At 37.2% G+C, this 24,420-nt stretch overlaps 1 protein-coding gene across 11 annotated transcripts in view; it reads right to left on the bottom strand.

The window, feature by feature from the left end:
- PARD3 (par-3 family cell polarity regulator) overlaps positions 1-24,420 on the bottom strand; it is a 442,650-nt gene that overhangs the window by 136,719 nt on the left and 281,511 nt on the right. For 10 of the 11 annotated variants that reach the window (XM_058024007.1, XM_058024041.1, XM_058024025.1 and 7 more), the window contains 5 exons: positions 21,743-21,932; positions 16,788-16,939; positions 15,705-15,749; positions 9,228-9,455; positions 2,232-2,448 (listed from right to left, as the gene is read on the bottom strand). In XM_058024007.1, the coding sequence (XP_057879990.1) occupies positions 2,232-2,448; positions 9,228-9,455; positions 15,705-15,749; positions 16,788-16,939; positions 21,743-21,932 (832 nt within the window). The remainder of the gene's footprint in view (positions 1-2,231; positions 2,449-9,227; positions 9,456-15,704; positions 15,750-16,787; positions 16,940-21,742; positions 21,933-24,420) is intronic. The other variant, XM_058024016.1, reaches the window with a different exon arrangement.

Raw genomic sequence — 24,420 nt, 5'->3', positions numbered from 1 at the left:
TGAAAAGCCCTTTGGCTAAATACAGACATACTTTTTGGAATAGTGTCAGTTAATAGCAACTTCATCCCACAAGTGTTTTTGACCATACAACCTAATGAAGAAATATTTTTTAAAAATTAGAGCACTGAAAAGGAATAAAAAAGTGAAAAAGGAGAAAAGAAAAAGAACGACAAATAAATTACAACGTTGTGCAGAACTAAAACATCCAATTATGCTTTGATCCTGGTTTGAATTTTAAATGTTACTGTCATCATTATTTTCTATCACACAACTTCTTTCAGTGATTATTTGATATCTATGATATATGTCAAATGTACAGAAAAACAAAACATGTTATAGGTAGAAGTAGTAGCTTATTTTGCAGACATAACAAAGCCCTTCTCTCAAACATTATTGAGAAGGCTGTCAACAAAGCAAATCAAGCACCAAGTGGAAATGAGACATAATGCTTAATTCTCTCAATCAGCATTTTCTTCCTTGCCAGGAACACCTCTCTTGTGTGGGCTGACAAGGTGCAAGCTAATTTACAGATCCAGGAGGAGCCAGCCATATCCAGATAGCACAGCTCTCACATTAATTAAGCAGAGACTGAAAAGTAAAGTTCACTCAGAAATGGTAGTGAAGGGAAAAAACCTCAAGAAAATGTTGACTGTTATGAAGAGCAAACAACAAAGCATTGGATCATCCTATCACTCAAATTAGTGTTGTTTCCAAATTAGACATTTCAGAAGTGTTCTATCAAGCACACAGAAAGGGTTACCTTGCCTGGCCCATGGAGCTGCCCAAGTTTTCTAGATGCTGTAAAAACTTTGTGACTGAACTCACAAGACAACACTCAAGGTATCCAAGATGCTACTACTCAGAGCCTATAGGATTTATCATGCATATTGTGCCTCAATTTTACCTGGCATTTCTGCTGTTTAAAAATGACAGAGTGCAGAAAAGAACCAGTCAGCATTTCACATCTCCTGCCTTCCACACTCTGCCAGAGTGGGGTGCCATGCCCTGCTCCAGGCTTGAACTGAGGCAGGCAAATATCCACAGGATAAGGGCATCCCCATGGGCTTTGCAGGCTGAAGGACTCCCTTCCTACCTGACATGTGGGACAATCTCCTACAATTCTTCTTCTGTTCTATGGCATACACTGTCTAAGAGCCTGCTATTATTTAGTGTTTCCTAAAGCAGATTTCAAAACAATATTTTCAAATTAACTACTTTTTTCCTAATTAACCACTTTTTCTACTTATTACTCTCATAATACCATTCTCAGTCACAGAACAATTCTCAAGAACCTGTGCAGTTACAACACGTTAAACTAATATTTTACAGGATAAAGAAAGTAATGGGATGAAAGTTAACTGAAACTCCCCTTATATACTTTCAGAGTAGAATCATTACTAGATAATTAAAATAACACCAGTACCTCACTTTAAAATTAAATAACAAAACAAACACTGCTTTAATATTGCTTTTTCTTCGAAATGTGTTTATTTACTCTAGCTGGCTAAAAGAAGGACTGGTTTTCTTGCTCTCTCACCCCTTTCCACAAGTGATCAAAGATGTTTGTCATGTTACAACATTTACCCACAACAGCAGGGTGTACCTCAGCAGTGTGCTCCTTTCAGCTCACTCATGTCTACTGGAGAGATGACTCCTTTAAAAAGAACTCAGTGTTTGGTAAATCAGGTCTTTCACTGACCCGTTCTCTATGGATTATCAGAGCACACAACCTTAGATCCTGTCTTCCTTGAGAGAAGCACGCTGTTTCTCAGTCTCAAACTGATTAATCTCTTTCACATCCTGCCTTCATGATACCAATAGTCTTAATAGTAAAGCAAAGAAAAACATTCATTTAGCAACACATAACCTTTGGGTACAGTATTAAAGGGGAAAAATAAAACAAAATCCCCAATGTTTTGAGTTGTCAAAGGATATGTGCCTTAGACATCACCAAAGACTCTTTCAAAACCAAGCAGTCCGTGGCTTAAAATTACTTTTTTCTTTGCCTTTCTTTTCCTTTGGCCTGCCAGCCATCTCCTTCTCTTTCATTCTGAGCTGCTTCTCCTTTATGACACCATCCATAGACTCAAAAATTGAGAGATCAGCCTATATACACCATGTATGGAATTGCATAGTAAAATATGGCCTCAGCAAGAATTTACAATAATGACTAATTAGAAAAACAAACTTCTTTTTATAATTCATTCTACATTTGATTGCAAAGTACCTACCTGAACATGTCTCCTAAGCCTTTCAGCATTCCTTTCTTTGCCTTAATTTTATCCTTCTCTTTATCTCGATCTTTCTTCTTTTCCTTTCCAGTTTTTTTTCTGTCACCTTTATCTTGGCTTCCATTCATGTGTCTCTCTAATGAGTGGGATGGCTGATCACTTGCTGTGGACACAGATTCTCTCCCAGATCTTGAGCTCTCCTCTGTGTCTTCCTCCACTGAAAGCACATATTAAGAAACATCAGTGACATAAGAACAAACAAAAAGGGCAGATTTTTGGTATATTCCATAATGTATTTTGAAGCAGGATATATGCAAAACCACAATAAACTCTTTTTTTTTAAAATCAGTATCTGCTTACATGGTTTTCCAAGAGTGTTCATTAGAAGTATTAAACTCATAAAAGCAAGGAATTCACCTTTGCAGACCATTCTGCAAAGCACAATTTGCACTTTATGGGTACTCTGGATAATGTATGGATTAATAAAGAGAATTAGCAAAGTGATAGTAATTGGTCCATTTTGTTTCAGTATCTAAATCAGTTGAGGAGAGATTTAGAAATATCTGCAAGAAGTAACACCAGTGCAGCATGCCTTGTCCATAAATTCTAAGTTATATTCTCATAAAAATATGAAAGTCATTAGGGAGTGTTAAACCTCAATGCAAGCCATAATAGGCTTTTTTCCTTCTGCAAGTAACATAATAGTTTTGTTATGCTTCTTCATTTCCTGGAGCCATTTAGAACACATCAGGCACCATGATTGTTATTTTTGGTGTTATTCTTGGTTGAGATGGGGCAGCCTGGGAGGTTGAGGGGGGGAGATTTCATCCAGTGGAACAAGTAAAATACTTTAAGGGCAGATAAAATGTTCCTTCTCTGTTTCTAATCCAAGACCAGGAGTCCTAAAGCACAACCAAGGTTAGATTTAACAGCCCACATGTAGTTCAGAAAGTTTGAAAGAAAAATTTCTAAAAGAACAAAATCCACTGAAAACCTGAAAACTGCTTCAGTAGTTTAGTAAGAAAGAAATAAAACACTTCAAGCTGGTGGGTCAGAACACTGCACTGCATGCCCTGTGAAGCTGGGACTTTCCATGAGTTCTAACATTTTATATCATCACATTTAAGTAGGGCTCCAACCATCTCCCAGCTTTCCAACAGACTGCACAAAGCAGCAATTAGGATCACAGATGCATACTTAGTGTTGCCTCCTGTAGCTCCAATGAATACAAAGGCTCCAAACAACTTTTGGCAGTATAATTTGAAAAAAAAAACACAGTCTTGCCTTATATATACACAGTCTATGGAAAAGAAAGAGAATTTTTGTACTCAATAAGATTTTGAAATGGTCATGGCTTATAGAAGGAAGAAAATGTTTTTTAGTTTCACCTATGTTTATTACTTCTTAATATTATTCTGCTAATATTGTTCAAGATCTCAGCACCACTTTTACAGCCAACAGAAGAGTGTAATTCTTCAGAAATTTCTCATCTGTAGACTACTGTAGAATATAAACTTGCTTTTCTTAGTCATCATTCATCTTCACCTTGCAAGTAAATCATTGAACCTGAAAAGTCTACAAATCACTGACAGAAAGCCATTCAATATAATATCTTCTCTCTCTCAGAAACTTGCTTGCAAAATACTCTTTATTCCTTAATATTACAATCCATAGACGTGTCCAATAGACTTTGCACTTATTCACCAAATATCAAGTTTTCTATAAATATTCTCCAGCCCTGGATGATCACACAGATATATTTCAAGAAAAATATACCATACCAGATACATCTCAACATTAGTAACTGGTTTTGAATCTTAACTAGCACTCTCAAGTACAAACCACCAGAGTGGCCAGGCCTTGGCATTTAATTCAGGACTGCTATGAGTAAAGCAGATGATATAGGAGCTTCTTAACTGTAGATACAGTTTTAATATCCATGTTATTGTATTTTAGGAAATGAATAGGTCCTATACATGCCTCTGTACTAGCTGTTCTTGTACTTTTTTTGGTCCCAGCGCTTCTTAATCAGTGTCTGGAATGATATTTACTTATTATTAAAAGAATTGTGGAAAAACACTTCGGAATAGAAATGTTAATTTTTTACATGTTAATTTATAGCTACAATCTGTTCTAACTAGACATTTAAAAGACTGTACTTGCAAACGAATATAATTAGCAAAAAAAAAAAAAAGTATGAAATTTCTGACAAATTTTGAGATCAACTGTTTACTTGGAACTTTACTGCTAGAATTTTAAAAATGAATCAGTTTTGACCTAAGTTTGTTCATACTCACATAACAATACATTAAATAAATCATAAATATATATATATAAATATATATATATATATATATATATAGTTTACTGTGGTATGCTGAGTTGCAGAACAACTTGTCATAACAGTGTGTTGTGGTGTTTAGGAAGGGAACTGCCCAGTTTGGTGCTCCTACTCAGACTCTCCAAAACATGTGCCACCCACGCACTCCCCTTCCCTTCCCCTTTGCCCCTGCAGCAGGATGGAGAGGACAGCTGGAGGCACAAAAGGTAAAGATCACAGGCTGAGATGAGAACAATTTACTGGAAACAGCAATGAGATAAGAAAAAGAATAGTAACAGCAACACCAGGAATAAAAGAGCGCACAAGGAAAGAATGATTGGCACACAAGGAAAGAACGATTGGCACAAAGGAAAGAATAACTGGCACACAAGTTCTCACCCCTGACAACACCTGACTGTTCTGTCCACTACTCTACAGGACCTGATAGGGACCCCTTCCTCTGTCCCTGGAAAATGATGTGAGGTGGTATGGAATAACCTCTGGGTCCTGGCCATAGTCAGCCCTGTCCTGGCCAGAACCAGGACACAAAGCTCCCACTTCCTATTTATTCTGCACATTCCATGAAGAACATTGTCTCCTTTCTGCATTAGTGTTGCAATTAATATTTGTCTATCATACAGTTTGCTTGCAATTAACTCAGTAGCTTAGACTGAGGCCTGTGAACTGGGATGCCTGCTCTCCTGGAGTAAACACTGGTCTCTCCACTGAACTAAATAGATTTCCAGTTTTCTTAAAAGGACCCGACATGAAGAAGCTTGTTTTACTTTTATGCAGTGCAGTCATCCTGCAATTAACATACACATAATTACTAGTGTTTAGAACAAATGCAAATGCTGCTCAATTAAAATTCAAACCCAGGCTACAAATGAAACTTCTAATTTTTGTTATGTTGCAGTAATGACATTAGGTTACTGCAAAACGCAGGATGTATTTGTTTTGGTGCTGCTATTTCCTTTTTTTTCCTGCAACCTCCTGCCTCTCCATTCAGGATGCTGAAGCCAAAAAATTAAATTGGAGTATACTTTAAACATCAATTAAACTGAACACTAGTGTCATTTCATGAACCACACTGCAGTATGGAGAACTACACAAACAGGTATTATGAAGCTATTCTCCTAATTAGCCCATAAAATGGAAAAGATGCACATGAGGAATCAAAGCTACTTAATGTGAAACTATTTTGCCACTAAGCTTCTAGGCCTCTTATTGTGATATTTAATACAGCCCTAGATTCCAGCAATTAAGATTCAGCAAAAGATTAGAAAGCTTTGTTGATCTCTCCCAGCCAAAATTCCTTGTTCTTCTTCATGCCACTAAAGATAAACATTTTGCTTCTAGTCAGCTATTTCAAGTATTAAAGAAAAAAAAACTCAAACAAAACAAACAACAACAAAAAAACACTCAAAAAAAACCAAAAAAGGGAAAAATTAACAAAAGCCCCCCCCCCCAAAAGCAGGCAAAATTATCTGTAACAGCTGAACACCCACACCTCTTTCCACAAATGCTCCTTCTTTACAGCCATTAAAACTCACACACATCTTCTCAAATAATTAAAATGTTACCTCAGATCCAGTCAGTGCCATCTGATTTTAATCCTATACTTAGTAATTTAATAGCACATTGTTCCAAGGATATTTAGAAGAGTCAGTCCCTTTGTCTCATATGCTACCTGTATTCTTTATGGCTTTTGTGTATGGAATGATGACATGTTAGGAACTCCTCTATACAATACATTGCAGTGCTATTATTTGCTAATCCAAAGTGGGTCACTGTCTGGAAGCAAAGAAACACTTCTAGCACTGAAACACTTGGAGAAAGGCAAAAATATTCAAGCAAGACAAATGGATCCAACTTCAAGGGCATCACCAAACTGACCACCAGCATGTTTGCCTGGGTTTTATAACGAGAGAAAGTCACATTCTCATTTCAAACAATTATGGAATAATTAAATACAATTTCAGAAAAACTTAGGCAACGTTGTTATGGCAGCAGTGAGGTATTAGATCCAGATTGTTAAACTCCTACATATTCATATGTGCCCAAACTTTGTCCAGCTGAAGACACCATTTGGTAAATTCTTTGGAAGCTCAAGTCCATATAAAATTTACACAAAGTGAAGCAGACTGCAGTGCTTTTAGGTTTAATGCAGATACAGTCATTTTCAGGAAGGCAGGTGACATAGGGCTGGGACAGCTCTTAAGCTTCTTCCATCACCACGAGAAGCAAAAATCCTCAAGGACTGAATTCTGTCCAATCATCTTCTTACATTTGCTCTGCTACTCATCTCCTTCTATGAATCTGGCACTTGAAATTTCTGAAATACTTCTTGGATGTTTCATTACGATATGTGGAACAACAAAATGCATAGTCGTACACACACAGCTTGGTCACACTTTGCTCAGCTCTTCTTCACCATGTGGGATCTGACAAGCCTTGCTCTTGCTCTCTCATGACAAGAGATGGTTCTTGGTCCATGGTGTGAGACAACTTCATCCAGAGATGAGGGCAAAGACTCACCCCATGACATTTTGATTTCAGTGAGAAGGCTTTGTCTGGTCCCAGCTTCTGCTGGTTTTGGCTGGTAGGGTTATTTTTCTTCACAGTGGCTTTTATGGGGCTGTGTTTTGGATTTGTGCTGAACACAGGATTGATAATATAGAAATGTTTTGTTATTGCTGAGCAGGGCTTACACAGAGCCAAGGCCTTTTCTGCTTTTTGTCCAGCCACAGTGGTGAGGAAGCTGAAGATGTGTAGGAGGCTGGGAGGAGACACAGCCAGGACAGGCGGCCCCAGCTGACCAAAGAAGGGATATTCTAGAACACATGGCATCATGTTCAGGATATTAAGTTGAGGGTAGAAGGAGGAAGTTGAGGACATTTGGAGTGATGGTGTTTGTCTTCCCAAGTAACAGCAGACATGATGGAGCCCAGTTCTCCTGGGGATGGCTGAGCACTTGCCTGCCCATGGGTAGCAGTGAATTAATTGTTTTGCTTTGCTTGTCTGTGTGGCTTATGCTTTCCTATGAAGCTGACTATATCTGAATTCACAAGTTTTCCAGCTTTCACCCTTCCAATTCTCTCCCCAGTCCCACTGGTGGGAGAGTGAGCACACAGCTGCCTGGGGCTGGGCTGCTGCAGGAGTTAAGCCACAACACCACTGCTCCCATGTGAAGGATCCAAAGGGCTCCAAATATTTCCTTGCTACTCTCCATGCATTGCATCAACAAGCTTAAAAACCCTTACCAGAATCTCATAAACCTATAGTCACCTTGAAAGTGCTTCACAACAACAGCTTTGCTATATTTTTGATCAATTAAAGTTAAACCATCTGTAACTTGTGGATAAACTTCGGATATCTGAAGCCTCAAACCAGGATATTGCTATCAGTGGGCTCACAACAACAAGGCCTTCTATAAAAACATGGTCTGATGTCCCAAAAGAACACAGGCATGCAGTTTGTAAGAATAAGCAGGATCATTACACATTTTTTAACACCTATTCTTCTACCGGCCAGAAATAGATTGACAGCCAGCAGCAGCACACCAGCATTTAGCCTCACTACTGTCTGAAATTGTTATGTGCTGGAAAAGCAAAGCAGAATTAATTCCATCTGTAGGTACCTTTGAGAAAAGTGACTGGCAAAATGATCTCCCTTGTGGCCTCAGAACACTCTTAAAAAGAGGCAGATTAAAAAAAAAAAAAAGAGGCCAAGAGTATTTTAAAAATGAGTGGTTACAGAAGTAATTTATGAAAGAGTATTAGGGAATGATGCTTATGAAACCAAATTTCTGAAATTAAAAAACTTTAAAAAGAGCAAAAAACGTCTTTTTAAGCCTTCATTAAATTCAGAATAAATACCTTACTTCTTCAACCTTCCCATCATCATCTTCATTCATAAACTTCTAACTAGCTGCAGGTTGATTAAAAAAAAATTCTGCTGGTGTGTGACAAGTTGAAAGTAGTACAACATGAAGGTTAAAAATTCAATGATTTAATACAACCCCTCATTGAGGTAATTTACCATTCATACTATTTTCATTCAATATGAGTTGTCATTTTACCAGCCCATTCTTACATAGTTCAATAATGATAAGGTTAGCTTTGAAGTGATTCTTTTATGTTAATGACATTTTCCACATGTTGGGTCATACTTCGGGTTAAAGAACTGAAAATGTAAATGAATGCCCATTAGGGTGGGTAATAGCTGATCATTAACTTTATATTTTATTAGATCTGCCAACCTTACTCACTCTAATTAAAGGACAGTGATTTCTTTTTATCCCCCCCAACACTACAAATGTGCTATTTCAAAGTTAGATGCCTATATTTTCATAACATCAATTTAGTGGGTTTGCCTTTCTACCTAATTTTTTTTTTCTAGTGTACATTAGTACATTAATTAGCCATCTTACAGAATATTTTCACAGTAACTTAAGTAAACACATTCCCAATAATCTTATTCTCTTATTTCAGAAAGGAAGAAAGCTACAGAGTGCAGCCATCTGTTAAAGCAAATGAAGGGAAAAAGTCTAAATATTGATGAAGTTAGTTCCATTCTTTTAAAATTCTAAAATCACGCTCTGCTACTTTAGTCGCTTTCTAAAGGAATTAACCTATGCCATTAACACTCACTATGCAAAACAACAGTATACTTACAAGTTTCCATGCCTTCATCATCATCATCTGCTACAGGTTTATCATAAGATTTGTCTATGGCAGCTCGGAAGCTCTCGTTGCAGCCTCGCCCTCGGATGATGCGCGGCCGTGGGCGGTGGAAGGGAATGTCACCGTTCAGTGTCACCTCAGCCACGGCTGTCTGCAGGCTTTCCAACGAGCTGGATTTCTTCAGACCTAATGAAGGCCCCACATCTCTGGTTGGGGAACCTTAGTGATTTAAAGGGGGAGAAAAAGTAATTAGAATTAGTATTGAGAACGGCATGCTTGATTATGCATATCCATCCTGAAAGTCTTTGGGGACACACTTAACATTATTCACATCATCTCTCAATAATCTGTAGGGAATTCTCCACAGATTTGTTGGTCTCAGAAGCAAATGAGTATGTCAAGTCACAGTCAGTGGAACTGACAATGTTAGCAATGTCTGGCTTTTCAAATCAGTGAAGAGAGACCAACATCCATTACTATTATTTTACACAATTTAAATGATAAAGGGGCTTTAAAACCTTAGCTCATACAAGCAGCACAGATGCATATCTAACACCATCTAACAAAACAATTAACTATTTTTGGTTTGAGCTGAAAATTTCCTCTGTACTAGCAATTGATGAACAGAGAGCAGATTATGGGCATGACTCCTATCATGTTTAGTGTAAAAAAAAGTCTTGCAAAGTAGCCTGACCTCTGGCTTCAAGGAACATGCTGTTTGTCTGAATTTTAAAGACTTGCATCAAATTGCTAACAACTTCATAATTAAATGCTTCTGAGAAATATCAGCTGACTTGCTCAGATTGAGAAATTGCTTAACAATAATCTGTGGAATTATTGATGGGCAATGCCAGTTACCCAGCTGGCAAATAAACACACTCCTGGCACTCACAAGGAGAGATTGTTGGGGCAGCACTACTACAGCTGGGGCTGAGGGCAGCTCTTATCACTGATGAGAGGGCAGCATGTCCAGAGATGTGCCAAGGAAGCTTCAGGCAGTGTTCTGCAACAGCCTTTCTCCATCCAGACTTCAATCCTCAGTTTTGTGGGTTAAATGTACAGCCTTTGTTCTTAAGACTACCACTCACACTGCAAATCACCCCACAACTGCACAATTAAACCTCATACTAAAGCTAAAACTGGGAAGAATCTTTCAGGGGGAAAAAACCCAAAAAACACCCCATTTTATTGATTTTATTCAGAAGTGCAAGAACAGTCTTAGCTAGATTTTCTAAAGGATTTGGGAGTGAAAAGCAAGATGAGGTGGGACATCATCATCATGGCTACATTTCCTGCAATTATGAGACCAGAGCCCTCACCTATAATATGAAATTTGCACTTTTTCTCTACCCAAAGGGAGCACAAAAGAGAAGTGTTGGGGCACCATAACAGTTCCAGGTGGTAGGCTCTTACCTAGTTGACATCAGCATCCTTATCTGGCAAAAATAAATTTCACAGCCAGCCACCACTGAGAGACAGAGCCAAGGCAAGAATTTTCAATATTAACAGTACATTAGCAAGCGTAGGTGTGAATAAAGGTGTAAAAAAGGAATACTACCTCTTTTAAACATTTATCTCAGAATAGTACAAAATTCTGAAGATGAACCCTATTCTGGAAGAAATTAGGAAACAGAAGGGAGACTGCATCTGTCACTGTTCTTTATGAAAGGTATGTGAAGTTACCTTAAACTGGGGAAAACTGCTACCGCTCTACTAAAACTATTCAGTATTCTCTGGGGAGAAAAGGGGGTTGTTTGCCCCCACAGAAGAGATGCTGAACAGCAGCATGGCAAATTTCCTCCACATCATTTGTTACCTTGGTATGAGATGAAGCAAGGCAGTGAATGTTTCATTTTCTATTCAGCTATTAAAAGTCTGAGCAATTACGTTAAACTGAAATCCCTCAGATCAAATAAATTCAAACAGCAGCTGTCAAAGTATTTCTCTTCAGCTGCCCTACTGTTAAGATTAACTTGTAAACAGAAACAAACCAAAAATCTGCCCTCCCAGGTCTATACAACTCTGCAGTTTGGTTCCCCCAGCAGCCTGTGGTTCTGCTTGCACCCTTGGTCAGAAATAATGCACCCCAACAAATGAGACCCTTTATCTTCATGAATTCCCATCTCCTAGAAGAAGCCACCCTCTCACACACAGCCTGTATTTATTAGAGAGCTGAGGTTGTGAGGATGGTTGGGGGCAGAGTACAGGGCCAGCTGGGACCAGGGAGGGCTGGTGGCTTCCCAGCTGTGCAAACAAACTGCAGACTGGAATTGCCAAACTTCTGAAAATGGCCTGAAGTCTAAGGCGAGTGTTTTACAGAATATTCTCTCTGCCAACTAAAAACACTTCAATTTAGACAGTGCCCTATAAAACTGTCCACTTTCTAGTCCATGGTCAAATCTGCTATTCTTCTAATAATGCCTGCAGTACACAAGAAATGAGACTTTATTTTGCTTTTTACTTTTCAAAGTATTTAATTGTATTTTTTTAACTGTCTATGAGACAGGAAAAAAAAAAGAATGCAATATCTTGGAGAAAAAAAAAAGAGGAAATGGGACAATCATATATAAACCAGCTGTTTGACAGATCCAATTTCATATACAAAAGGAAAGGGTGTCCTCTTACATAGCAGCTTACTGTAAACTTCCTTGTTCCACATTCTGCTTTGTAACCTTCCAAATGAAATGCTCATATATCTTTTCCTAATTACTGAGTGGCTCCTTTTGTAAACAGTAATTATAAAGAAGGCATTTATGTGCCCATTTGTGTTCATAAAGAACACTAAAAAAGTTCAATTTCCTGACACCCAATATAGACCTTTGTGAGAACTGTATTTATGTAAGCTGTGTTTTCCCAAAGGATATCCCATCTGGGATATGACCTAATGTTCAGTACTGTAAACCTAATAATGGATTACATAAATGATAAGAATATTTATTGAACTTGGGTGGCCACGAACACAAATGTGAACAGGTTGCAGAATCTGAAATGGGGAAATCTCCTCTCACAAGCAATTTTATCAGTGTGATCATAGAGCTATGTATATTTTAATGCCTTCACTATCCTCTATGGCTAGTTCATAGCAAACCTACTATTCTAAAAATACACAGTTAGGTCCCTGTAAATAGTGTGTTAAGAATTTATTACTAGAATTCACCAGTCAGAAAGTGAATCGTTTACCCATAATCTGGTAAAAACCAGCGAACTTTCTTTAAAAAGGACTCTGTTTAAAATTTATGAGTCACATCAAAACGTTGTTTTCTAAACACAAAAATGTCAGCATTTTCTTCCAGCCTTTACAGCCCTGGTGGTAATCATCAGAAGCGTTATCTGCTCAGAATGAGTCCTACCTCTATTTTGACACCAGAATTTAAAGTAGAAAAAAGCAGAGGAAAAGACACATCTACCTAAAGCATATTTATATGACTGAGGATGAAAGGGATGCTTTTATCATTTTTAAAATTTGAAGTTTATCAAAATCTCCCTTTCCAACAATTTCCCTAACAAATATCCTTTGAGGTGGATTCATCCCTCTGTATCCCAGCGCTCCTCCAGCCGTGACTGCCACCATGCATCCTCCTCACAGCTCACAGTGCCCACACCCTGTCCATCTCCCGAGGGCTTTGTCACCTGCCAAGCACAGCCCCTGCCCATCGCACGTGTCCCTGCACTCCCTGCGTGCCCAGCCCTTGGGGACAAGGGCCAGGCCTTGCCCTCCCAGCCCTGCAGCCACCATGCAGTTCATGACTGTGCAGCTGCCTCTCCATGGCATGCACAGCGAGGGGACACTGAGCACACAGGCATCACACCAAGCCTGTGTGCTGCTCCCTATCCCTATCCTTTGTTTCTCCCTTGTGCTGGCACTGTTTAACAACTCAATGTGCCCCTCCTCATCTCACCCTAAGGTAATTATTTATACAGTGACACCAATCCGCTCGGGCGATTTGCAAAGGCAAACCCCATGGTGTCAAGGGATATATGATGTTTTGTCCAGAGTGGCTAATTTTAGTCTATAAAGCAAATTTTTCATCAGCACATTCTTTTAAACCATTTTAAATGACAATTTTTTTTTTCTTTCTGAAACATTAGTTTTATGAGTTGTCAAGTCAAATGCTACCTGCAACTGATGCCAAAAACTTCTCTGGATTTCATTAAACCAGTTTTGCAAAGGCATAAAGTCTACTTTCTAAACACCTTCTTGAAGGACATTATCAGTGAGTCTATTTACTTGGTAATATCTGCTCCATTGCATTTGATAAATTTTTCCATTTCTAGTTCAGTTCAGACACTAAGAGATCAACACTTCATCTGCGGAAGGCAGGAGAGGAATAAAGTAAGAAACTGCATCAAAACCAGTTTCATTTTGATTCAGTTTAATAAAAGTTTAATTAAAAAGCATTGTGTAAAAATAAATCCATAAATAATTTAAATAAATCTTATTTGTTTTTTCTTTTTCATTTTCATAACAAGCCTATGGAAAAATAACAACCTCAAGCTATAGTATGCCTGGTACTCTATAAATGAGCCATGCTCAATTGCTACTGAATATACTTCTAACCTCTAGGATGAACTGTAAACACTGCAAGGATTAGGTACTTCAAGTGAACTAGAGAAAGAAAAATAATTAAAAAACTATTACAGTAACTAGAGCTGGAGAGTTCTGTGCTCTCCTTTTCAGCCAATACTATTAAATCCAACTGTGACAGTAACAGAGTTTGTTTTTATCTTTTCTAAAGTAAATACATGTTGAAGTTTTCTGGCTTTTAGAGTTCATTAAAGCATAGTTCACCACACATTTGAAGCTTTTTTTTTTTTCCTTAGAACCAGACAATTTTTAAGCCAAACTACAGTAAGTAGTTTGTTTAACAGCTACATCCATCTTCAGTAATGGGAGATATCCAGTGTTTATATACAAAACCTGGTTAAAAGCACACAAGATAAATAAAACAAAAGTACAGCAAAAGGTGTTTTCCTTTTTTCCAGCCACTGAAATTTTTTTCCAGCACATTTGCTGTGCAAAAAATATGTAACTGCCTAGTCCAGACAGCATGGTCATGCTCTTTAACCCAAGTTGTCCAACTTGTCTCTTTTTTTGGAATTTAATCCAGGTGTTACACATAAAGGAAAACTACACTCAGTTCACACCACCCTCTACTGATACTACCCAGATCACTACGCACTTTTGAAGCCTGAAGATTGTTATTTTACTAAAACACGCAGGTTTTACACCATTCTAATCACACCCCAGTCAACTATACAGATTAATAAGAAAATAAAAAATAATTTACAATAATTTCGAGTTTGGTCTTTAACTTGCTTTTATGTGAATAATGCTCAGAGGTGAAGGCAGTTCCTAAGCATCAATTATTACCACAACCATTAACACAATTCATACATTCACACTCTGATGGCTTTAATCCTCCAAAACATTCATACATTTTGATTTTGTTTACCCATTCCTTTTTTGCAAAGCTGCAAGTCTGTGGCCATATTCTGCAATGTTTTAAAAGCTAGAAGACTTATCCATTCAAATAAAAATGATAATTTTATCACTTGATTACTTACAGCTTTTTAGTATTCCTACTCATGTTATACAGTCCAGTTAAACAGAGATGTAGTTGTGAATTAGCAAATGTAAATTCTGTATTGAATGCACTACTCCTCAAATCATGATAAAATAAATAATATTTTCAGGTTAAAAAGGTGAATTGTTCCTAATTAGAGCTAAGTAATGTTATGGTGTCCTCTGGATCTAGCCTAATTAAAATAGCATTCTGCAGGTCAAAAGCTAACTTATATTAATAAATCATAAAGGTTCATAATTGCAGTTGGTGCATTATTTTAATTACTAATAAAAAAATATGCCTTGAAAGCTATTTCTCATTATCATTTCTGAAACATTACAATGAATGGTATGTGGAAAAGATTCTATTTACATATTCTTTTGTTCTGTTACGATGCTCGGGTTTCAGCTCCAAAAGCAAATCAACTTGCACAAATAATCTTCAACTCAATGCACAACATGTATCTGATGACCACTTAAGGCAAAGGCAGCAGTTTTCTAATTAAAATAATTATTTTCAAGCACTGTGTTAGCACTGTAATAGCCAAATACTCAACTCTTCTAAATCATCTCTCTGTGCACTGCAGTTTGAAGCTAGAAGGAGATTTTCCAAGATTTTTTTTTTTTTTTAAAGGACAAAAAACCCCAAACAACTCTGAATATTGATGAGTTTAAAGTGCAGAAACAGGTGTTTGCCTACATGACCCAGCTTAATATACTACCCTGGATACTTATCCTATAGAAAAATTTTCTTTTTCTGTACGACTTGATTATTCACAATAGAAAGCAGCCATGCAAGTACTGGAATATTCATGTTTTCATGCAATTTGACTGGCAGTTCTGTAATTGTGGTAAGCTGCTTTGACCAAGGTTTCTATAGCAACAGCCTTACTGTCAATTCTTACCTGTTTTCTGGTCATCCATTGTACTGAGCTTAGTCTCGTCAGCTACTGTTAAAAGGTAAATGCATAACGGTTAGCCCAGTTAGTGCCCATGCCCCACATGCACTCAACATTCCTCCTGCTTTGCATATTTTCTTTTCAAGTTAGGGGACCTTAGAAATGTCCTACTTCATGCAAATAAACTGCAAGAGTAAGCAAACATTCTGGGGGGAAGTGGCAGCAAACCAGTAACCTTCATGCAGTGTCAGTCGTTCACGTCACGGGCAGGTACAATATGTTATTGACACGTTAGCACGCGGCACCCGTCAAGACAAGTCAACACCTCCAACCTGACTGCAGCCTGAGGATGTTTGTGAATTAGGGATGGTAGGCAAGACACAACTATTGTAAAGGAGGAATTGCATTGTATTTTATTATTCTTAGTAGGGAATTCTGCGTGTTTAAGCCATCGAAACTCACTGTTTGAGGTTACTAGAGTCTGCACTTCAGAATCTAAATGCAACGGCAGAAAAATTGATGGGTTTGTTAGCAATTACTTATTCTCAGTTGGTTTATCAGTTTAAATGATCACTGTGATCGCCTGTCTTAGCCACTGCTACTTTATAGGGCTTCTGATATAAATATTAAAACTTGGGTCTCAAACAGATGTCAGACTAGTCCCATTTTCTAATTCTGAATTCATCTACAAAATAAGAGACTATAAAAGACCTTTAAGGCTAACTGCATTATAATCAAGGAGTGAGAATAAACCCGGCTACCCAGAAGCACAGCACAGTACAGTTTTACACAATCATTCTGTATGGACTGGTAAATGCATTTTTCACCTCCATTTTAATAAATACTCTTTACTGTGTTTAGGCAAAACCATATATCCAGAGGGCTATGATATTTGAATGTATGGACATTTACAAACAGCAAACAACACCCAGACCACTTGGCCATTCAAGTAAGTACTTTACTACCCACAAGTAGACATTATGTGCAGTACTACTGCACATAAACAATCTGTTTGGAATTATAAAATCTATATACTTACAACATGAAAATCAGGTTCAAATAAAAAAAAATTGAAAAAACATCACTCACTACCTAGATCCATGCTTTTGGATTTTCGTGTTTTAACAAACTCCAACTGACTGGCATCTGAAAATTGCTTTGTACGCTTTTCTGACATGCTCTGGCGTCCAAAACCCTCTCGCTGGAAGGCAAGTACTGGATCAACATCTGGACTAAGAGTGCTGTAGGAAGGGAAAAAAATCATGCGAACATTTATCAAGATCACACAACCTTTCACTCTTCAGAGAAAATCATTTATTTAGCACGTGACTTCTAGCAACGATTAATCACAGTTTTAAATACACCACTGCAAGTATTCAGTTACACACACAATGGATTTGTCTTACTGCATTAAGCAATTCTAGTTTAAAAGTACCAAGGATTTCACTCACAGTTTTAACAAAAGATATACACATCTGATGCACTATACACAGTCAATCAGAACAGAAAGTCCAACACAGGAATAATTTGCAGGAGAATAAAACAGTTCTTTTTTTCCTAGGAAACATATTTATTCTATTGATAGAAATGTATCTGGTCTGTCTTTATCAGAAAATATTTTTAGTAAAGCATAAACAGAAACTGTCCTGCCTGAAGCCCACAGAGCTTGAAACTTCTTAATTTAAAAACTTTACATTAAAATTTCTCTCCATATGTGATAGTTCTTGTAGATTTTTCATAGCTTCTCCTGCTTTTAGCCTGGCTTTGACAAACAACCACATATTTACTGATTGCTTCCCCACAGAGCAAGTACTTGCCACAGTGGATCCACCCCCTAATCAGAAATGAGGGGAACTGTATTTTTTTTTTGTTTCTTCTGCAGGTTTCTAAAGTGACTTCAGCTCAGGCAGTCAGGTTTTCAGTGAGCTGCCTCAGAAACATGAAGATAGATTTATTAATGGTGCTCAAACACTGGCAGAATCATGAGCGCAATAATTCAGGCAAAATTTGGTGTGCAAGCTAAAAACCTTTAAACAAGGCAAGATTATGTACTGCTAATAAACAATATGAAAGGAAATTAACAAAAAAAAACTTCTGGCTCCGAGAAAAGGGCATAGAATATAGATCTCTACTTCAGCTGGCACAAAAAGAAATCAAAAGCATAAAATACTGAAAAAGATCAGTATTTTGGAACATTGTTATCTATCCTATAGGTAAATGATCCCTCAAAATCCCCTCTTTGAATATTTTTGTACTTCAACATAAAAAAAGTTAAATATTTTGTCTAAAGGTCTCTACATGCCACTCAAGATATTGTTTAGTACCATCTTATTGTTTAGTACCATGTTTCTAAAGAATTATTTTTACTGTAAAGGCTAAGTATAATACACCTCTCTTTCCTAGTAAGAAATAGACAAATGGTGAATTTCTGCAAAACACAACTTATACTTTCAAATTCTGTAACACGCCCATGTTCATGTATGCCATGTACTCTAATTTACAGAAGTATCTTTGATCGAGAAACACCTGGGCATTAGACAAAACAGAGAAAAAGAGGTAAGGAAAAGTGTCCAAAGGCATAAAGTACTAGAAAGGATGAAAATCACTACCCTCATTACCAGACAGCCAAAAAGAAATTCAGTCAGTAATGGCAGATTTACAAATAATAAGATATGTGCTTGTGACAGGCATTTAATACTTCAGTGTGAGCAGGATCAGAGCTTATGTGAATAAAGCCAATGTCAAGTGCCTTTTGACTTAAATGTTTCTGGCTCAGGCTCATAATGTTTTACATTTAATTACTGCAACTATTTCAGAGATGTCTGCACAATTTAGCAATGTTCTCAAGCATATGCTTAAAAGCTCTGATGAATCAGAGACCATACTCAAAAATAACTATTTAGTCCTAACACTGACTCCCACAAAATAGGGAAAAAATTATCTCCACATGATAAAAAGATAAAAGAGACAAGGCCAATATACACTTCTAGCATTTATAGCAGTGCAGTATGTAGCTGAGTAAGAACCACCTAAATCTGAAAACGTCCTCCAAAGTGACTACAACTGAACTTACAGGGTTTCAACACCTTTCATAATCAGGTCATAATTGACTTTACCAAGGCCACACAGAAGTTTCTGGCTCCCTGCTAGTCAGCCCTGTCTCTGAAGGCCAGAAAAATGTGGTTTTACTAAGTGAGAATTTTTTTTCCAGCAACATCTGTTAGCACAGGCTCACGTTTGTTAAAATGACTGGTTTCATCTTGCTGAACAAAATGTATCCTGTGACACTTTCTTCAGAAAAGGTGAACTTATAAAATTATTTGTTTTGGCTCTATGCTTCTTTTCTCATACAAGCTTGCTTTGATCCTCCTATATAAAACTTCTACTAGAGTAAAATATCATTTCCATGTAAACACAGCACACACATATATTGAACTTGAAGTCGTAAGAACAGACTAAAACTCCAGTTCAAGTATAACTTGAAAAGGACACCACAGATCCCAGAGAGAGCAGTTGGTGGGTCTGGCCATGGCATCAGCAACTGGGAATTTGAGAGGTTGGAATCCAGCATTTCCACTGACACCACTTTTAGAGACTTTCTGCTTCCCTGATCTGCCCTTGTCACATCTCCCTTCCAGACATACTTATTAAGGGAATTATTATTACATGTTTGCACAGTATCCAGCACCCTAAAGGTGCTACTTAGCATCTTTATTTGAGCCTTACATAGAGCTCTGAATTTTCATGTCCTGTTTTACTTCTATTATTAATGACCCATGAGTGTTTCAGTAATTAAGGAAGGAGTGGATCACAGGAGTTTGAATGCATGTACATTGTCTAAAAGTATTCAAAAGTCCCCAAGAAGAGCAACAACTGCAAAACCAGTGAGCACAGAGGAGGAATTAATGCCCCTAAAAATGTCTCATTTTAATATTTTTCAACTACATCAATAAAAGACAGAGGTGAATTTAGTGCAAGTCATTAAGCAATGCCAAATGCAATTTACTATATTCTAGAATACTTAACAAATAAGATTTCTGGAATGACAGCTGATCCTTAAAAGAATGTAACCGTCTTCTGACCCTCAATGTTATTAAAATTCCATTTATTAATCCTGTCTTATTGGCCCTTTGTTTTCATAACATTTTCATCAAGGATTAGGGAGATATTGTGAGGCTGAAAAAGCTTACATTTTCTTCTGTGATTCAGAACAGCTGCCATTCTTGTTTGGATAACCCTTCATCCATATTCTTAGTTTCACCCTTTGTGCCTTCCAGCAAAATCATACAATGCACCTTCGTTTTACAAGTCTTCCTTCATCCATTAGCAACAGGAAATTATAGCAACAATCTAATTCTATTGCCATTTACTTTTTTTTTTTAACAAATAGAATACATTAGGTACGAAAGCACGACACTGCTTTAAGTGCCTTAACTCTTTTAAGTGCCATTGTATCTGAAGACCTTTACTGTTTCTCATACACACACTTAAAACTTTTTTGAGTGTGATCAATTCTACAATACCTAATCCCTGTTTTCTTTACTGTTACTTCATTTACAAAGAAGCATATGAATAGCAAGACACAATGTAGAAGTCAATGTAAAAGCATCTGCAGTTTTGTTCAAATGTTTTAAGGTTATTTCATAGGATTTTGCTCACATTCAGCTAAAAATACTCCCTTAGAAATAAGCTATTATGTGCAGGCTTGAGGACTGTTCTATTTAAATGTCTCAGATTCTCAGCTTTTACAAAAGACAAATGGACTTTTCAGGGACCCAGATTACAGGTATGACTTGTCCATAACAATGACTGCAACATCAAAAAAAAGGAAATGAGTATGAAAAAATTAAATTTCCATACAATCATTAAAACAGAACTTAAGATACAGAACTCAATTTCTGGATATAAGAGGAAATAAACTAGTTTAAAGCAGAGAAGAAGCTGACAGGTGCATATCAGCCAGCAGGTGCTATTGCTGTTCTATTAAGATATTGCTGACACATTCATAACAGGCTCAAGAGACAAGAAAAATAAGAAAATTCTAGGACTTCACACACCATTTGTGGTAATTATCCAGCCTCAAGAAGTAGCAGCGTACAGAGGTGGGCTTTTATTTTGCTAGTACTGTAGATAATTACAGGACTTGTAAATGAAATCTTAGATCTGTATTAATTGTACTAACTAAGCAATAAACAGTATTTCTTTACCAGGAACTTAAACAAGTCAATAATGGAGCTCAATGTATTTCTCAATAAGGCTCTTCTGTTAAAATGTGTTAAAGTAATCAGAGAGTCAACCTATGACTCACAAATGTTATTTTTACTATGGATTACACATATAAAGTTACTTTCCATACCTTTAAATGTGGAACTGTTACTTTCTGTGTATTTAAATTTAGAGCTATTACAGTACATTGTCTTTGCAAATCATCTAACAATATGAGTAGTAGTTCTTCACAAATAATGAAGAAATATTAACCAGCTCTTTTTGCATGAGCATTAGCACAGAGGCAAAACAAGGAGCTTTGACCTCTAAGCCGAATTGAAAGATTAGTACATTATTAGGAAAAGCAAAGAAGTATACAAATGTATTGAGATGCTCCTAGATATACAATGTAATATAAAAATAAAACCTTTGTTTTATAAATTTTGAAATATTTACAGTGAGGTTTATAAATTACAAAATTTCCAACAATTTCCAATCAGTCTTTCATAAAGTCAAGTGTTTAAATTTTGCTAATTTTTTACAAAAGCTAGGTCAGGTAGCAATTAAATAAAAGTTAGATCATCATCAAAATAACACAGCTATGTACTAAGTAATATTTCCACAAATATGCTTTAACACAGCACAAAACTGAAACCAGAGGTATTTGTATAGACTTCCTCCCTGAAACAAGGAAAATTACCAGTTTGAAAATAGTAAAATCCAAACGTGACCAAAAAAAAAAAAAAAAAAATTAAAATTAGCAGTAGTCAGAATGTAACTAAAGGAAAAGATACAACTACAGCTCTCTCTTCCTTCCTTCCACCAAACCATGCTCTTACCAGTCTGTTGACTCATTAATTGCAGCTTTAGCCCATCCACCAGTATCCACAGTGCCAAACCCGACATCATCATGGGAACTGGATGATGACTGGTCAGAGAGATGAGGAGGAAGGACTGACAGCCTGTCATCTTCAATAATGACAGTGTCATCCTGGGGCATGTTCACTGTTGGAGATAGCTGATATTTACCTGGACAAAAGGGAGAAAAAAACCCAAAACTAAATAACAGCAGCATGCAGAGAGTGCCTTGAAAAATATTTCATCACAGATGATAAAAGGTTATGTCAAACTGCAGTGCCACTGATAAGAGTGACATAATGCAGATAATAAAATTAACTATGTCTCACTTTGTACCCATCTTCCTGTGCAGTAGCCTGAAAATTGATGCACGCCAGTTGTTTCTGCGGCCTACTGCAAGACCACAAGGTCTTCAAGCTCAACAGAAGGGTTGAGGTTTGGAAGAGACCTCTCCTCTGGCCCAACCCTTTCTACTCAAGCAGAGACACCTACAGCCATGTAGCCAGGACCCAAAAAAAATTGTTTCTGAGTATGGCTTCTGCACCACCTCCCTGAGCACTCTGTGTCAGTGCACGGTCACCCTCACACTGAAAAAGTGTTTCCTGATGTTCAGAGGAACCTCCCATGCTCCTGTCTGTGCCCATAGCCTCAAGTCCTGGCTGAGGAGCTGCCCAAAAGCACCTCTCCCAAAAAATAGCATCTCCTCCTGTATCACCTTGTTAGACAGAAACAAAGAATGTGTTCCACAAGGACTAACAGAGGCCATCACTTTTCCTGATCAGTCTGGCCCTCATGAAATGAGAAATTATTCAAGTGGTGCTGGGAAGTGGACACATGCAAAATTTGGAGAAAAAAAATTATCAAATTCTATTATCAACAAATTCAAGTAAGTTTTAACCCTTTTGTTAAAACACTTAAACAAGAACCTTCACATACATGATAGGGACTACATCAAGACTCAGCAAGAGTCTGTTCAGGGGCAGACTTCATCAGGTAAATTTGTGAGGGTACAAGCTAAAAGACGGTATGTTCTTACTAAAACAATTTGTAAAACTGTCATATCTCATGAGAAGAAACACACTAGCTTAATCAACCATTAATCTGACAACAAACTGAAAATTATACTAAAACTATGATGCACTGGTGTAATGTATCATAAAACTTCTATTTCCATATTTTAAACTGCTTCTACGGACACATCAATTATTTCCACACTTTACTTTCACTGTAGATATGGAAAAAATGTGAAAAATCAGGGGAAAAGAAATGATTTTTTTTCTGTAAATGTTTCAGTTACCATCACTACCTTTGCATGCAATTGTTAATAAACAAGAAAACAAACAAAACCCTATGTGTAAAGAGGTAGTTAAAATCCTCACTGCACTAGATAATACATATAATAATATTTCTAAAGAGGGGAAAACTGGCTTCAAAGGGATCATTAAAGAAGGCTGAAAAAATGGCTGGAAGAAAAAGGTACTGCATGGTGAACACCTCATCACTGTCAAACTGAAATGAATGTATGCAGTTTGCATAACCGCTGATTCTGCCCAGCAATAGCTCCTTTGATGGACAGGTTAATGTTTAGCCTGGTAATGTACTTCTTTCCAAACATAATGCCTACAAGACTGTTAACTCTGTAGTTAATAATGTCTCCAAAGAATTCATTGTGAAAAGGTATAACCTTATGGCACTCGGCAGATTGAACTTCCCATCTGAGAGGCTACAGTAATTCAGTAACACTTTTAACTTTTCACTACCCTTCTTTATATCTGACAAGGGTGAAGACTGACATTTTAATAGTTGCTTTAGAATTAGGGAGAAAACCCATCTGACATGCCTATGCTTTTCATTGCAGATGAAGCTAAAAACAGGTGAAAGGCTTCACCTCCAGCAGATGGTTGGACAAACCTCAGCACTGGACTCAATACATGCTTTGTAGAGAACTCAGCTGAAGTGGATAGAAAATACCCCTGGAGAATTAATTCCACAAGTGTTGTGAGAAACCTTACAAGGAGACATCAAAGAAACTTCAAACCCAGTAATCTTCAGTATATTTGACTGATGTACAAATCTAAGGCATTGCTCAACCTGTCTACAAACCTCTTCAAGAAAATAATTTTCCCTCGGGCTGGAAAAGTGCTATTTAGACTCTGTGAAATTTAGACTCTGACTACACTTCAAGTCCAGTTTTGTATAAATGTATAAATTCAGCTTCAGTGAGGTAATCTGTAATAACATAAAGTATTTCGGACACTGCACTAAGCAAGGTAAAACATTCTCCCTTTCAAATGTTTCTCATCTCAGAACAATGATGCTCAAATTTCTTGGACAAGTTACCAATCTAAAGGAGCACAGCCTGTGGACTACACCAAGCTATTGGGCAAGAAGGGTTCCCATTTGTCTGTGCAGGAAAAAAAGCCTCAGAGCTCCAAATGGCTGGTCTCCTGGTCTATGAGGATTTTCATCCTAAAAGGAAAAATGTGCCAAGCAGCATATTTCAAAAAATATTGTACACCTTCAAACCTATCATACACCAGAAAATAATTTGTACCTGAATTAAACCACCAACACAGAGCCCTCTAAAAAACCCTAATCACACAGAGAGTAAATAGAATGAATAATGCGTTTATTCATGGAGAACTAAACTGCTCCAGGT

Source organism: Melospiza georgiana, chromosome 1 (genome assembly GCF_028018845.1).
Source record: "Melospiza georgiana isolate bMelGeo1 chromosome 1, bMelGeo1.pri, whole genome shotgun sequence".
NCBI classification, from domain to species: domain Eukaryota; kingdom Metazoa; phylum Chordata; class Aves; order Passeriformes; family Passerellidae; genus Melospiza; species Melospiza georgiana.
Note: the sequence above shows the minus strand (reverse complement) of the source record. Positions and strands in the feature narration are given on the sequence as shown.